Source organism: Garra rufa, unplaced genomic scaffold (assembly GCF_049309525.1).
Source record: "Garra rufa unplaced genomic scaffold, GarRuf1.0 hap1_unplaced_199, whole genome shotgun sequence".
In the NCBI taxonomy this organism is placed as follows: Eukaryota; Metazoa; Chordata; class Actinopteri; order Cypriniformes; family Cyprinidae; genus Garra; species Garra rufa.
Genome location: NW_027394474.1, coordinates 1 through 17,407, shown reverse-complemented (window position 1 = coordinate 17,407; position 17,407 = coordinate 1). Strand labels below are relative to the sequence as shown.

The following is a 17,407-nucleotide window of genomic DNA, read 5'->3' as shown; positions in this document are numbered from 1 at the left end:
CTGTCCTGACCCGGTCGCCATCTGCCTGCCACTCACATTCACCAGAACAGCAAGGGCGATGGACAGAAAGGTGAAGGGTATAATTTATGTGCCGCCAGCATCACCAAATAATGTAACGATGTTCAAATTTAAGCCAAATGGTTGAGCCAATGTTGCCAAAGCAACGTATTGACAGCGCCATGGTGTTTAAACTATCGGACGAATCAAACTACCTAAATTTGCATATTAAACTGGACCAACACTTCATCTTTAAACCTTTAAAGTCTAATGTATCATATTTAATATATGAATCTTTAAGACCTCTAAATTATCAACATGATCAAACTGAAAAACCAATACTAAATGCTGTCATCTGATTAATAATTTACAGTTTTTAGTAAGTAAAATGGCTTCTACAGTAGTATAATTGTAACTTTTTTTTTCTATAACGATTTTTTCCATATTTTTATTAATTTTTAAACTGAACTTTTACTGATTATATATAATCAGTACACAATATGATAAATCTGGCATTGAAGAATGTTTATTTGTACATATTTTGCTCATCATTGTATTGTATTTGCATTATATATTTTTAAAAATATAGTTATAAATTTTTAACAGTTTAAAAGTCTTTACTGTCACTTAAACTTTGTCCTTTTTAATTGATTAAAAAACAACAACAATAATCTGACCCCAGACTTTTGAGCAATTGTGCATACAATGACAGCCCGTTTCTGCTACTGAATATACATGCATAAAAAAAGTAATTTGTACTTTTTGCAAGTTTATATCACACAATTCCGAATTTATATCTCACAATTCTGAGAAAAAAGTCATAATTCTGTGATATAAAAACGCAATACTGAAAAATAAGCCATAAAAAGTAGCAATTGCGAGTTATAAAGTCAGAATTACAAGACAATTCTGAAAAATAATTTTGCAAGATATAAAGTGAGAATTGCGTGAAATAAACTCGCAATTGCAAGTCATAAAGTCAGATTTACGAGACAAACTCGCAACTCTGAAAATAAAGTCCCAGTTCTGAGAAATAAAGTCACAAATTATGAGATATAAACTCACATTTCTGGCTTTTTTCCTCAGAATTGCGAGTTTATATTTTGCATTTGTAACTTTTTTTCATAGAATTGCGAGTTTATATCATGTAATTCTGACTTTAAAACTCAAAATTCTTAGAAAAAAGTCAGAGTTGCGAGTTCCGTGATATAAAATCGCAATACTGAAAAATAAAGCCGCAAATCTGAGAAATAAAATCACAATTTCATGATATAAACTCACAATTGTGAGATATAAAGTCAGATTTACGAGACATAAACTAGCAATTCTGAAAAATAAAGTCCCAGTTCTGAGAAATAAAGTCACAATTGTGAGATATAAACTCATTCTGGCATTTGTAACTTTTTTCTCAGAATTGCGATTTTATATCATGCAATTCTGACTTTATAACTTGCAATTGCAAGTTTATATCTCACAATTCTTAGAAAAAAAGTTGCGAGATATAAAGTCAGAATTGCGTTATAAAAACGCACAATTATGAGTTATAAAGTCAGAATTACAAGACAAACTCGCAATTCTGAAAAATAAAGCCGCAATCCTGAGAAATAAAGTCAAAATTGTGTGATATAAACTTGCAATTGCAAGCTATAAAGTCAGAATTACAAGACATAAACTCGCAATTCCGAAAAATAAAGCCACAGTTGGGAGAAATAGTCAGAATTGTGAGATATAAATCTGGCTCTTTTTTTCAGAATTGCACATCATCTGGTCAACAGTAACAAATTGCGAGTTTATATCATGCAATTCTGACTTTATAACTCGCAATTGCAAGTTTATATCTCACAATTCTTAGAAAAAAAGATGCGAGATATAAAGTCACAATTGCGTTATAAATACGCACAATTATGAGGTATAAAGTCAGAACTACAAGACAAACTCGCAATTCTGAAAAATAAAGCCGCAATCCTGAGAAATAAAGTCAAAATTGTGTGATATAAACTTGCAATTGCAAGCTATAAAGTCAGAATTACAAGACATAAACTCGCAATTCTGAAAAATAAAGCCACAGTTGGGAGAAATAGTCAGAATTGTGAGATATAAATCTGGCTCTTTTTTTCAGAATTGCACATCATCTGGTCAACAGCAACAAATTGCGAGTTTATATCATGCAATTCTGACTTTATAACTCGCAATTGCAAGTTTATGTCTCACAATTCTGAGGAAAAAATCGGAATTGCAAAAAAAAAGTCATAATTTTAATCATTGTATTGTATTTTTTATTATATTTTTTGCCCGCTACAAACTACAGGGCTTTAATCATAAAATTAAGAATTTAAATATATTAAAATATTTAAATATTGCGAGAACTAATATTTATAGGCCTATTTGTTTTCTGTAAGTAATCTGCTATACTGTTCTCAGTGATTTTACAAGGTATTCAAACTTTCATTTTCACTAACATAAATTGCATATTTACAAAAAAAAAAAAACTAGAGGTCTTTTCCCCACCTCAAGTATGAGCTATGTTACTCAAGAGTCATAAAAGCCTGATGTATCAAATAATACAAAATATTTTTTTTAAATGTTATATATTTTTGTCTATAAAACAAAATGTCAGGTGTATATATCAGCCTTTACAGGGTTAAAGTTATTTTTCATCTAAATATGAAAATTATGTAATTACTTTTTCATCATGTAATTTGCGTTACCATTTACTTTCATTTTATGGACAAAAAAAAAATCTTGTTTACCACATGAGAAAGAAAGTCTTTCAGGTTCAGAATGACTTAAAAGTGGATAAATGACATTTTCCATGTTTTTATTTAAATTTATGCATTTGGCAGCTGTGTTTATCTGAAGTGACATACAATGCATTCATAGTATCCATCTTTTTAGTTGTATTACCACGTAATTGAACTTATGACTTTGGCGTTGCTTGTACTACACTCTATCCCTTTAACAACTATCCCTTCATCAACAAACAAGTTAAATGAATTCACGATAATATCACATCAAGGAGAAAAGAAAGACAGGGCAAGAGAGTAAGAAAGACAGCAAGGGAGAGAAAGTCACCTCCTGACCCTGTTTCTCCTCTCGCTGCCCTTTCACCAGGACACGTTTATGGGATGAGACAAAGACATCTCTTTCTTCATCCTTCTCTTTTTCCATTTCTCCCTCTCTTCAGATTCCTCTCCTCTGCTGACGTCTTCCAGACACAACAATGCAGAGAGAGAGACAGACAGAAAGACATGGGGTGAGCGGGCGGGTCTAATTTAGAGCTGCTTTCTTTCTCTTCCACCATTGCTGTGTCTGCAGACAAAGGTTTGCATTCTTTACGCCTCCAGTCTCTCACCCACTCCTCTTATTCCAGTGAAATGGCATTAAAACGGGCAAAACATATTAGAGAGGAAGATATAAACACATGAGTTGATATGAGGACACATATAGTGCATAGCGATTTAATAAAAGTAATAATGTTAAAGGAGAATCGGCAGCTTTTAAATGTACAATGCAGATCATAAACATCAAACATGTTTTGGTCTCCAATAAGTTGCAGTGCTTACCTTTGATTTGTAACTAGCTAACCCATATTAGGTGACTGGATCAATTGATTCATTATCTCAGCAAAGCTTTTCCTGCAAGAAAAATAAAACAGTTAGGCCAGTTTTGAACAAGTTAAATCAGTTTAAAAGCATCTTATTGCTGTTTTGCAGCTTTAGATACACTGCCATTGAAAAGTATTTCAAAAAGAGGTCTTATGCTCACCAAGACTGCATTTATTTGATTAAAAATACAGTAAAATTGTAAAACATTATTACAGTTTAAAATAAGTGTTTACTTTTTCAACATATATTAAAATGTAATTTATTTCAGCAGTGAATGCTAAATTTTCAGCATCTTTGCTTCAGTCTTCAGTGTCACATGATCCTTCAGAAATCATTCTAATAAGCTGATTTGCTTATTTCTATTTATTATCAATGTTGTGCTGCATAATCTTTATTACATTTATACTTATACAGAAATGTCAAAAGAACATGATTTATTTTAAATATATATTTTAATAATTATAAAAAAGTAATTTAAAAAATCTAAAAAATATAATTATAATTTTGATAACAATTTAAGCTTTTACTGTCAATTTACTGTCACTTCAACTTAATTTGTCCATGCCAAATAAATGTAATAATATTTTTTTTAAAGAAATAATCTGACCCCAGATTTTTGAGCAATAGTGCATGCTATAAAAAGTAATAAAAATCAAAATAAATAAAAAAGTATTAAAAATAAAAAAGGTAATTGCTACCTTTTATCTCACAATTTTAACTTACAGTCAGAATTGCATGAAATAAATTCACTATTCGGAATTTTTCTCAGAATTGCATGATATAAATTTAGAATTGTTAATAAAATAAACTCAATTCTGTCTTTGTAAATCACAAAAGCAAGTTTACATCTCGCAATTCTAAGAAAGTCATAACTGCAAGAAAAGGTCATAATTGCTAGATATAAACTGGCATTTTGTGAAAGTCAGGTTTGTGAGAAAAAGTCAGAATTGCGAGATATAAACTCACATTCATGGAAAAGTCAGAATTGAAGTGAAAAAAAGTCAGAATTGCAAGATAAATTCAGAATTTCGAGATATAAACTATAAAAATGTCAGAATTGTGAGAAGAAAATGTTAAAATTGCAAGATATAAATTTACATTTTTGAGAAAAAAAGTCAGAATTGCAAAATAAAAGTCAGAATTATGAGATATAAACTCACATTTGCAAGAAAAAATTCAGAATTGCGAGACAAACTTGCATTTTTGAGGAAAAAAATCAGAATTGCAAGATGAACTAGCATTTTCAAGTACAAAGTCAGAAGTGCAAGATAAACTTGCATTTTCGAGGAAAAAGTCAGAAGTGCGAGATAAGCTCACATGTTAAAGAAAAAAGTCAGAAATGCAAGATAAACTCACATTTTCAAGAAAAAAGTCAGAAGTGCAAGATAAACTCACATTTTCAAGAAAAAAGTCAGAAGTGCAAGATAAACTCACATTTTCAAGGAAAAAGTCAGAATTGCAAGATAAACTCACATTTTCAAGAAAAAAGTCAGAAGTGCAAGATAAACTCACATTTTCAAGGAAAAAGTCAGAATTGCAAGATAAACTCACATTTTCAAGAAAAAAGTCAGAAATGCAAGATAAACTCACATTTTCAAGAAAAAAGTTAGAAGTGCAAGATAAACTCACATTTTCAAGAAAAAAGTCAGAAGTGCAAGATAAACTCACATTTTCAAGAAAAAAGTCAGAAGTGCAAGATAAACTCACATTTTCAAGGAAAAAGTCAGAATTGCAAGATAAACTTGCATTTTCAAGGAAAAAGTCAGAATTGCAAGATAAACTTGCATTTTTGAGAAAAAAATTAATGCGACAAACTTTCATTTGAGAAAAAAGTGAGAATTGCTAGATTAACTTGCATTTTCGAGGAAAAAGTCAGAAGTGCGAGAAACTCACATTTTCAAGAAAAAAGTCAGGAGTGCAAGATAAACATGCATTTTCAAGAAAAAAGTCTGAAGTGCTAGATAAACTCACATTTTCAAGAAAACAGTCAGAAGTGCGAGATAAACTTGCATTTTCAAGAAAAAAGTCAGAAGTGTGAGATAAACGTGCATTTTCAAGAAAAAAGTCAGAAGTGCGAGATAAACTCGCATTTGAGGGAAAAAGTCAGAAGTGCGAGATAAACTTGCATTTGAGGAACAAGTCAGAAGTGCAAGATAAACTTGCATTTTCAAGAAAAATGTCAGAAGTGCGAGATAAACTCGCATTTTCGAGGAAAAAGTCAGAAGTATGAGATAAACTTGCATTTTCGAGGAAAAAGTCAGAAGTGCGAGATAAACTTGCATTTAAGAAAAAAGTCAGAAGTGCGAGATAAACTTGCATTTGAGGAAAAAGTGAGAAGTGTGAGATAAACTTGCATTTTCAAGAAAAAAGTCAGAAGTGTGAGATAAACTCGCATTTGAGGAAAAAGTCAGAAGTGTGAGATAAACTCGCATTTGAGGGAAAAAGTCAGAAGTGCGAGATAAACTTGCATTTGAGGAACAAGTCAGAAGTGCGAGATAAACTTGCATTTTCAAGAAAAAAGTCAGAAGTGTGAGATAAACTCGCATTTGAGGAAAAAGTCAGAAGTGTGAGATAAACTTGCATTTTCAAGAAAAAAGTCAGAAGTGCGAGATAAACTTGCATTTGAGGAACAAGTCAGAAGTGCGAGATAAACTTACATTTTCAAGAAAAAAGTCAGAAGTGCGAGATAAACTGGCATTTGAGGAAAAAGTCAGAAGTGCGAGATAAACTTGCATTTTCGAGGAAAAAGTCAGAAGTGCGAGATAAACTTGCATTTTCAAGAAGAAAGTCAGAAGTGTGAGATAAACTCGCATTTTCGAGGAAAAAGTGAGAAGTGCGAGATAAACTTGCATTTGAGGAAAAAGTCAGAAGTGCAAGATAAATTTGTATTTTCGAGGAAAAAGTCAAGTGCGAGATAAAGTTTAATTTTAAAGAAAAAAAGTCACAAGTGCGAGATAAACTTGCATTTGAGGAAAAAGTCAGAAGTGCAAGATAAATTTGTATTTTCAAGGAAAAAGTCAAGTGCGAGATAAAGTTTAATTTTAAAGAAAAAAAGTCACAAGTGCGAGATAAACTTGCATTTGAGGAAAAAGTCAGAAGTGCAAGATAAATTTGTATTTTCGAGGAAAAAGTCAAGTGCGAGATAAAGTTTAATTTTAAAGAAAAAAGTCACAAGTGCGAGATAAACTTGCATTTGAGGAAAAAGTCAGAAGTGCAAGATAAATTTGTATTTTCAAGAAAAAAGTCAGAAGTGTGAGATAAACTCGCATTTGTGAGAAAAAAATCAGAATTGTGAGAAAAAAGTCAGAATTGTGAGATATAAACTGTCATTTTCTAGAAAAAAGTCAGAATTGTGAGAAAAAAGTCAGAATTGTGAGATATAAACTGTAATTTTCTAGAAAAAAGTCAGAATTGCGAGATATAATCTTGCATTTGCAAGAAAAAAAAACGGAATTACGAGAAAAAAAGTCACAAATGCGAGATATAAACTGATATTTGCCAGAAAAAAAGTCAGAATCTATATCTCACAATTCTTACTGTAACTCATAATTGCGAGATAAAGTCGTAATTGCTATATAAAATCCCATTTGGGAAAAAAAAAGTCAGAATTGCTTGCTTTTATCTGCCAATTCTGATTCAGTTTATAGGGGAATAACTAGTTTGACTGTTTACCATTTGGTGTTAAGCAAGCTAGCTAACAGGCTGGATAATGAAGCAAAAAATAAACATAAGCACATTAAAAATGCAACTAATGGCAGTTTACTCAAGTTGAGAAATATAATAACACATAACGGTCAGTACGTCAGCTAACAAAAGCAGCTAAAAATTACATTCCTGCTGGTTTCCAAGGTTACGGTCCCTTCTCTCCTTCTTTTTCAGTTCAGATCTACAGGGACTGTGAACCTTATTAGACATTTCTGCAAATATGCCAGTTTAGGCATTTTTGGCCAATTTACTGTAATCCCGGAGGAGATCCGGCTAAAAACAAATGGACAAATAAGAATACATAACTCAAAGATGGAAATGCATAAACAAGGCGATGCAATCGAGTTTACGCTAATGCGAGTATATTAGACATGTTTGTTGCATACGGATGGAAATCAAAGAGCATGACCACAGTGTTGACATTGGCTTTGACTTTGACAGCAGGACCAATCAAAATGCACCATCAGCTGAATCCCAAATGAGAGCTACTGGAACACACAGTCTTGAGTGACAGCTGTAGAATGAGGCAGGGAAAGAAAGACAGGCTGCTGAAAAACCTGCAAAAGAGGGAAAATTGAGAAAAGATAAGAGACGGCTGTGTATGTGTGTGTGTGACGCCCAGACGCAAAAAAGCAGCAGTGTATACATGAGAATAAACCACTGAAGTGTAGACTAATGTCAAATGAAACTGAAATGATTGCATATCTACTTTATATACTGGTGGAAGTACCTTTACAAATAACTGTGAAAAATATGCAGGAACATCTTAAAGATCTGACTGGGAGCTTTGAAGGGAAGGTCATTTTATGTCAACCATACTAAAACATTATTAATGTTTAATATACATGTTGGTGTTTTAGCTGGTATTCAAATACGCATGCTATGCTAATCGTGTCTGCTGTTTAAAACCAGATTTCAAACTGAATAAAATAAGATAAAATAAAATATTTAGGACTGTTACTAATATCAGATATTATTAATCACAATATATTCTTTATATTATTATCTTCACAAACAGCACAAATGAGTAATTATACACAAAAATATGTAGCTGTTTTTATATTTTAGGAAAGGGGGTCCTTTTGTTCAGTGGTCCTTGGCAACAAAAAGTTAGAAAAGCCATCGTTTAACACTAAAATTTAAGACAAATGTTCACAGTCTGGCCACTAATGACTTTTTCTCAGAATTTTGTCAAACTTAGTTTTTTTTCTGTAAATTATTAAACTTGCAATTGCTTTATAAAATCAGAATTCTGACAAATAAACCTGCAATTCTGAGGAAAAAAACTAAATTCTGACTTTTTAGTCTCAAGTTTGTATCAATTGCTAGTTTATCAGAATTGTGAGTTTATATCTATTATAATGCAACTGCAAGTTAATAACATTAGATATTATTATCTTCACAAACAGCATAAATGAGTAATTATACACAAAAATATAGCTGTTTTTATATTTTAGGTGGTCCTTAGCAACAAAAAGTTAGAAAAGCCATTGTTTAACACTAAAATTTAAGACAAATGTTCACAGTCTGGCCACTATTGGCATCACCCACATCAACTGAAAAAAGAGGGGGGGGGGGGTGACACAATAGAGTCTCACAAGACATAAACTGTCCTTTCAGTGCATTTTGGGAAACTAACACTAATCTATCAGAACACATACAGATAAAAATACAAACTTTTACCTTTGTAAATCTCTTTTTGTAGTTATTATTATTTATTTATTTTAAGTATGATTGATCTAAATGATACTTGCTTTGATAAATCATATCATTGTTAAGTGTGGTTTAACTGTGCCAACACCATGCAGTGTACATTATATCTGATGACATTCGTCCTATATGTCACCGAATAGACACATCCACACACACTCTCCCTAGCGAAAGACCACTTAAAACAGCCTGACATCATCAAACCCAAGCCATGGACTGTGGCAGCACCACACACACGCCTAATGGCAACAGAGCTGACATTCAGCTGGGTCACGTCGGGACAAAGAAGCGATCTGTCTTTTCTTCCTCCCTCCATTCTACCCTCGGCTCTTGTTCTCACATGGCAGGGATGTCACAGGGAGCACCAAAACAAGGGATGCAGGGAGAGAGAGATGAAGGGATGCAGAGGAGGGGCATAAAATGGAGAACAAAAGCATTGTTTGGACTCAAAGATGAGTTATTGTGTTGAGGAACCGTGTGCTGGAGTAGGAGTGAAGAATTGGAAGGAGAGCGAAAGAGAGAGAGAGAAATTTGGGGCCAGAGTGGTTACACTTTCTCTCTGCCCCCTGTCAATGGAGGAGGACAAAAACGGGCCTCGTTTGAGTCATTCCACCGATTTTGTGAGCTAAAACCCTCTCTGGGAGTGTTTGAGACTGTTTGCTGATAAGTTAGTATGACACATACGCGGTCCTCTGGGTGGAGAGCGGTTTATTTACCCTGAGGAAACACAGTCTGGCAGCAAAACCTTTGAGCGCTCACACACATATATTCTGGTTCGTACTCAAGGAATATGAGCCTAGAAGAGATAGTTCAGTCAAGAATGAAAATGGTCATCATTTACTCACCCTCAAGTCGTTCCAAACACATATATGCCTCCTACTTTTGGATCATAAAAGGAGAAATGATAGGGACTAGCTGTGCTGGTCGCTCTCGTCCATACAATTACAGGTAACGTTACCGAAGCTTTCAAGCTTCAAAAAGGACACACACGAAATCATGATAAAAGTGGTCCATATGAGTCGTTCGCTAGGCTATATTTCTTTCTGAAGTCATACAACAGTGCATATTGTACAAATGTGTGAGCAAGACTCAAATTTAAAGCCATACCGCACCAAAAAAAAAAAAAGAAAGAAGAAAGAAAGAAAAACAGAAAATGCTTCTGCCAAACAAAAGATACACTATTTTTGTCTGTATTAAAAATAAAGTTTGTATCCAGCTTTTTTTTCAGGTAAAAGTGGGCGCAACCACTTTTAAATTTTATGGGTTTGGCTTCTGGTCTTATCCATGTCCAGCTGTTTTTAGTTGTACAAAACAGCTTGTTTTGCTGCTTGATGGGCTATTGCAAATTGGTGTGTCTTACCATATTACTTTAATGTCTTATTTTAATTATGAACACACTGGTTTGTAGTGCAAATAGTTTTACCGTTTACTGCACGTTGTTATTCATGTTATTTCACTATAGGGCTAATGAACCGGTGTTATGCCAAATTCTGACCCCCGCCAGATTACTACCCCCCTGGTACTGGTAGGTTTAGGGTTAGGATTAGGCAATCAGGTAGCGATTTCAACGAGAGGGGGTAATAATTTGGCAGTGGTCGAAAATGGGCACAACACTGGAAGTCTTACCAATAGGCTTACTCTCACTTTGAAGAAAAAGGTGAATAGTTGAAACTGCTCTTACAAGTAAAATATGCCATATTTTTGTTAAACTACACAATAAAAAGCAATTCAGTTTTACCCAGTACACTGTCATTTTTTTAACGTTTTCACATTAGAAATGGAGTCAAGCACATTGCATTATGGGAAGTACATCCACACAGTGCTTTGTTGCACAATTTGTTGTACATTTCTATGGAAGCCTAGCCTGGAAAAATTCAGACCCTAATCTATTAAGATTAAGGGTCTGGCATTGAGCAATGAAAAGGAACTAACTCGAGGGGCGGCATCAAGCGTGCATTTGAAACTCTCACTGCATGCAATTGGATAACACCACGACCAATCACAACAATACACGATGTGACGTATCCAGAGCGACGGTGAACATATAAGAGTGGATTTCAATGTTATAACATAAACATTGTGACAAGAATTAATAACTATTAATTACGACAGCCGAATCAACCTCATAAAACAATTAGGTCCGATCAAACTATTCATTAACTATCAACTAATATGTGAATGGTCACTAGAGTTTCATTCAGCAGCGAGACATAGCGTCCTGTTCAAGTTAGGCTACTGTATTACTATTGAATACTTCAGTTTTTCGTTACAGTAAGTTTACCAAGTGACTCTTACCATTTGTAAATGAGATGGACCTCATCCACCACAATCCCGATCAGGTTGTCCCGGTAGACCTTGTTCGATAACATTTATCGCCACTTCTTTTTTAACAGCCAGGACTCGAGACTGCCGAATGCTATCTGGCATTGCCTGCTTCGGATCTGTTCCTCTTCGTGGTCGCCCCATACGCTTAACTACCAGCGGAGCTAACTGATAGATTAAACTCTTGCCGTATCCAGTCGCAAAACAGCAAAAACGTCCTTCTTGCAAAGGAACGATTCGAGCGCGGTTTTCTGTTCCTCTTTTAAATGAAAAGCCAAGTCTAACTCGGTCATTGTAGCGGCCAAAGCCGTTTCAAACAACTGTTTTCATCTGTAGATCTCTTTCAATGTTTACTAATGATTTCGGACGTCGGAGTGCTGTCTTCATCAGCTTAGCTCGCCTCTGGCCCGCCTACATCAGATACACCGATTTGATTGGTTCCCAGAATTGCTTACGTATTGCAGTAACATGCATTATTGCTCGATGCCAGAGTGTCTTGCAGAGACAATTCAAATTGTGCTCTCGTGAGACCTCTGGATTTCCAGGGTAATGGAAGCCTGTTTCCGCCACTGAATAAAAAAAAAAAAAAAAGTATGCTAATTGTGACATTTTATCTCACAATTCAGATTTTTTTTTAGATATAAACTCACAATTCTGACTTTCATTCTCAGAATTTCGCAATTGCGAGTTATAAAGTCAGAATTACGAGACAAACTTGCAACTCTGACATAAGTTTATATATCGCAATTCTGACTTTATAACACGCAATAGCAAGTTTAAATCAGAATTGTGAGATGTTTTTTACCCTCAAAATTGGACTTTATAACTCACAATTGCGAGTTTATGACTTTTTCTCAGAATTGTGAGTTTTTATCTAACAATCAAACAATTCTGAGAAATAAAGTCAGAATTGCAAGATAAAAACTTAGAAATAGAAACTTTTTCTCAGAATTTTGTCATACAAACTTGTAATTCTAACTTTTTTCTGAGATTTGTAAGACGTAAATCAAAATTGTGAGATATACTCATAATTCTGAGAAACAAACTCGCAATTGCGAGGCGAAAGTCAGAATTGTTCTCAGAATTTAGTTTATTTTTCAGAATTGCGGGTTTTTCTCAGAATTGTATGTTTATATCTCACAATTCTGATTTTATAATGCAATTGCAAGTTTAATAATTCTCTGTAAAAAAAATCAGATTTGTGAGTTTGTCTGACAAAATTCTAAGAAAAAGTCAGAATTGTTAGATATAAACTTGCAATTGCATTATAAAATAAACTCACAGTTCTGAAAAATAAACTTGCAATTGTGAGAAATAAACTCGCAATTCTGAGAACAATTCTGACTTTCTCAGAATTTTGTCATACAAACTTACAATTCTGATTTTTTTCTGAGAATTATTAAACTCGCAATTGCGTTGTAAAATCAGAATTGTGAGAAATAAACTTACAAATCTGAAAAATAAACTTGCAGTTCTGAGAACAATTCTGACTTTCTCAGAATTTTGTCATACAAACTTACAATTCAGATTTTCTTCTGAGAATTACTCGCACTTGCGTTATAAAATCAGAATTGTGAGATATAAACTTACAAATCTGAAAAATAAACTTGGAATTCTGAGGGGAAAAAAAAACTAAATTCTGAGAACAATTTTGACTTTTAGTCTCGCAATTGCGAGTTTGTATCAACTGCTAGTTCATCAGAATTGTAAGTTTATATCTTAAAATTCCAATTTTATAGCGCATCTGCGAGTTTAATTCAACAAATCTCTGAAAAAAGTTAGAATTGCAAGTTTGACAAAATTCTAAAACTAAGTTCTGACCTTTTTTCTTGCAATTACGAGTTTGTATCTTACGATTCTGACTTTATTTCAGAATTTTGTCATAAAAACTTGCAATATTAACTTTTTTTTCTGAGATTTGTTGAATAAACTCGCAGTTGCGCTATAAAATCCGAATTGAGATACAAACTAGCAACTGATTTATTTTTCAGAATTGCAAGTTTATTTCTCACAATTCTGATTTTGTAATGCAATTGTGAGTTTAAATCTAACAATTCAGAGAAAAAAAAATCAATTGCAAATTTGTATTGTGCAATTCTGAGGAAAAAATTCTGAATTTGAGATAAAAGTCTTAATTACATTTATTTTTTTATTAACGGGCTTGCATACATTACAGATCGAGTGTTAGCAATTACTAAAGTAAAAAAATAATAATAATTAAGCGGAACAGAAAAACACTATAAAAGCACAAAATAATGACTAATAAACAGACTAAATTTAAAATAAAATCCAAGTCAATAATATTAATAAATAACATAGTGAATAATATAACAGTTATTCTGGGTAAACATTTTGCATAGTAAAGGTAGTGTGCCATTCTGAGCACAGCCTGTGAATATATTAGGATGACTAAATTGGTTTTACTTCTTAGATTCCAGTTAATAAAAAAACATGTGGATATAACACAACCCCTTACTAATGAACAGCTGAGTCATTTAACTGAATGCTTCAAGGCTCTTAAAATCAATGCTCTTATCTGCAATCCAAACCAAGCAAGTACATTCAGCTCATGGGCTATTTTAATGAGTGCTAACGGTTGAATTATTAATACTGTATTAATTTCACATTAATTAAACTTGTATTAATTCATTGTAATTCCCTTCTCAAAGACTTCCACAGATGGGTAAAGCCTCTCCCGTGAACGCGCGCTAGTACTAGACTGTCACAGCAACACTTTAAAATTCTCTTTACAGTCTTAACTCTGACAGAAGCGCAGTGTCAAAACCTGCCAGGCTCATTTCAGAGAGGGTGAGCAAATAGTGGAGAAGAGAAAAGGAATTCTTTGAAGGAAGCGATGGAGAGCACAAAAGAGAAAGAGCTGGATAATTTAATTTTCCATCTTGGGTCCCTGACAATAGAATCGTTGCCCAATTCATCGAAAACATGAATATGCACTCACATTATCGTCTATGCATAGGTACACACTTAAAACGGCATATCAATGGACATCCATAAGCTGACAAATGTGTGAAATGCAACCATGAAGACACAAAAGACAAAACCATGGTGACGAACACCCAAGGCGTTCAGTTAGTGAAAAGCAAGTTTATTTCAGCTCCGTATTATTGAAAGTCTATTTACATGTTCATTTCCATTTTTCATTAAGGCGCACAATATCACAGCATTAAAATTCAGCACATTGACATGCAACAAAAATATTGAAAAACGCTCCGTTGCCCAATAGGAATAAGCAAAGCTGCCATCAGGAGCCAATCAGAGCGCAGCGATCAATAGTAGTCCTCCAGATCTTGCTTTTCACCCTGATTTTGAATCTGCTGCTGTTTCTTATAGAGATCTGCAATCTGAAAAAGTGAAAGAGAGAGAGAGAGCGACTGATGCAGGAGATCAGAACAGTTCATTTCGAGAGGGTGTGTTTGTGCGCCTGTGCCTTTCCAACCATCGGGAGACGGGAATAAAAGAAAACCGAAATAAATGAACTGTGAAAATGAGGGGGGAAAGAAAGAAAGACAGTGTGGAGCGTAAAAAGATGGATTTCCTTTAACGGATCCACTCCACTTGCTCCACTAAATCACGATGTCACGAAGATCCGAACTTTGCAATGTCATCACGTTTGACTTTCAGAAGGAAAAACTACTTTAGAATCTAACTCTTCCTGTCTCATATGCCATGGAAATACAACACACACATATAGTGTCACATCCTGCATTTTCCATACATTATGCACTTTTCATGACTTTTTATGACATTTGCGTTTGAAAGGAATGTCCCATGTGGGGTAATTACTGTCGACTCCTACACTTGTGTAAGTATTTCTTTTTAAATTCTTATTTTTTAACGTTTTGGACCCACTATATTAGCTAAATATAAATATGTGTGTCTTGCTCTTCAATATTCTGCATTTCCGATGTTACCTGTGACCCTGTGGTGGCATCCTCTGGTTTCTTGTCATCTCTGATCCGAAGGTACCGTGGGAAACGAAGTGAAATGCCTTTCTCTGGGTCCACCTAAAGGCCAAAGAGAGAACGGCACCATAAAGAGACAAACTTAAGCACAGTGAGCGAAGACCTGGCACCATGATCTATACAACAAAAACATCAGTCATGATAAACACTGATTCAGCTTTATGATTCACATGTGCGTGGTATACTGACCAATCCCATCGCTGCTTTGTAGACCGGAGACAGTGAAAGGTCAGCGCATTTCACCTCCCACACTTGCACTGCCTCCAGCCAAACATCCGGCTCTGCTGATGCGTCCACGCGGTAATATGGGCGTGGTTTAGGTATGATGTGCTCCTGAGATAGATTGCACATAAAGACATTAAATATACAAATACAGAAACATAAACAACATGGAAATCAGGAAAGTTTAAAGCTTGCTTTACCTTTAAGAAATTGTAATGTTGCTCCAGATCTTCATCTTTGAAGCCTGTTCCAATCTGACAAAAAAAATAAAATAAAATAAATATACTGCAAAATCTAATGCACATTAAAATTCAAGAACAGTCATATTAACACAAGCCAATTATTTAATTCAAAATACAGAAAATTTTTACTATATAAGATAACTGTTTTCTATTTAAATATATTTTACAATGTAATTTATTCCTGTGATTTTAAAGCTAAATTTTCAGCATCATGACTCCAGTCTTCAGTGTCACATGATCCTTCAGAAATCATTCTAATATGCTGATTTGCTGCTCAAGAAACATGTATTATTATTATCATCAATCATCATCAATATTTAAAAGAGTTGAGTACATTTTTTCAAGGATTCTTTGATAAATAGATGGATCCAATGATTAGCATTTATCTGAAATAAAAAGCTTTTGTAACATACACTATACCATTCAAAAGCTTGGAATTAGTATAATTTTTTTTGGGGGGGGGAAAGAAATTAATACTTTTATTTATCAAGGATGCTTAAAATTGATCAAAAGTGATGAAAATTTAGAAATTCATCAAAGAAACCTGAGAAGAAAAAAAAAATCCACTCAGCCGTTTTGAGCAGCAAATTAGAATTTAATTTAATAGAGTAATGAGACTAAAATTAAGCTTTGAATTCACAGAAATAAATAACATTTTAAAATGTATTCAAATAGAAAACAGATATTTTAAATAGTAAAAATGTTTCAAAATTGTACTGTTTTTGCTGTTCTTTGAAACAAATAAATGCAGGCTTGGTGAGCAAAAGAGGCTTCTTTAAAAAAACATTAAAAAAAACTTACTGCTCAAAAACTTTTGACTGGTAGTGTATACTCTCCCATTCAAATATTTGGGGTCAAAATTAATATATGCTATAACTTATATAGCAAGGACACATTAAATCAATCAAAAGTGACAGTAAACATTTAGAATGTTACAGAAATATTTATATTTCAAATAAATGCTGTTGTTTTGAATGAAATATCCTGGGAAGAATCCTACTATCAGCATTGATAGTAAATGCTTTTAAGCACCAAATGAGCATCATTAGAATGATTTCTGAAGTATGATGTGACACCAAAGACTGGAGTAATGATGCTGAAGAATCAGGATCCATCAAAGGAATAAGTTACATTTTAAAATATATTAAAACAAGAAACTTCTTTTAATTGTAATCATTTCACAATATTGAATACTAATATTTATATGAATTAAACATTACATAATCATTACAAAAACTGCCACAAATGTTGATACACGCAATTCAATTAATTAAATCTGCATAAAATGCAATTACTTCAATCAAAATCTTAATCAATCTACAGTCCTAGTTTTCACTTGTCAATGCACACACACCTTGCAGACAGACTGAAACTCCTCGTTTTCCTCATCGTAGCAGGCCAGTAGAAATCCTCCATAGTTGCCTGCTCTCTTCCCCTTCCCTAGATAAGCACCAATCACGCACAGATCCACTGTGTCTCCAACACCCTCCAGATAGTCTTTCTTCAGCTGCAGAAACAGACCATTAGAAACAATACAGCAGACAAGCAAATGACAGTTCTGACAGTAGTATAAATAAGACTAAATTGCTAAACTACACCACAAGAAAACATTTTTAACTGT

At 33.7% G+C, this 17,407-nt stretch overlaps 1 protein-coding gene across 1 annotated transcript; it reads right to left on the bottom strand.

Moving 5' to 3' along the window:
* Positions 1-14,400: 14,400 nt before the first annotated feature.
* Positions 14,401-17,293, bottom strand: LOC141316992 (DNA ligase 1-like; the record flags this gene model as incomplete). Its single annotated transcript, XM_073832862.1, has 5 exons — positions 14,401-14,701; positions 15,272-15,364; positions 15,512-15,655; positions 15,745-15,798; positions 17,141-17,293. Coding segments are annotated over 5 exons (519 nt in total), but the record flags the coding sequence as incomplete, so codon positions are not given.
* Positions 17,294-17,407: the final 114 nt, after the last annotated feature.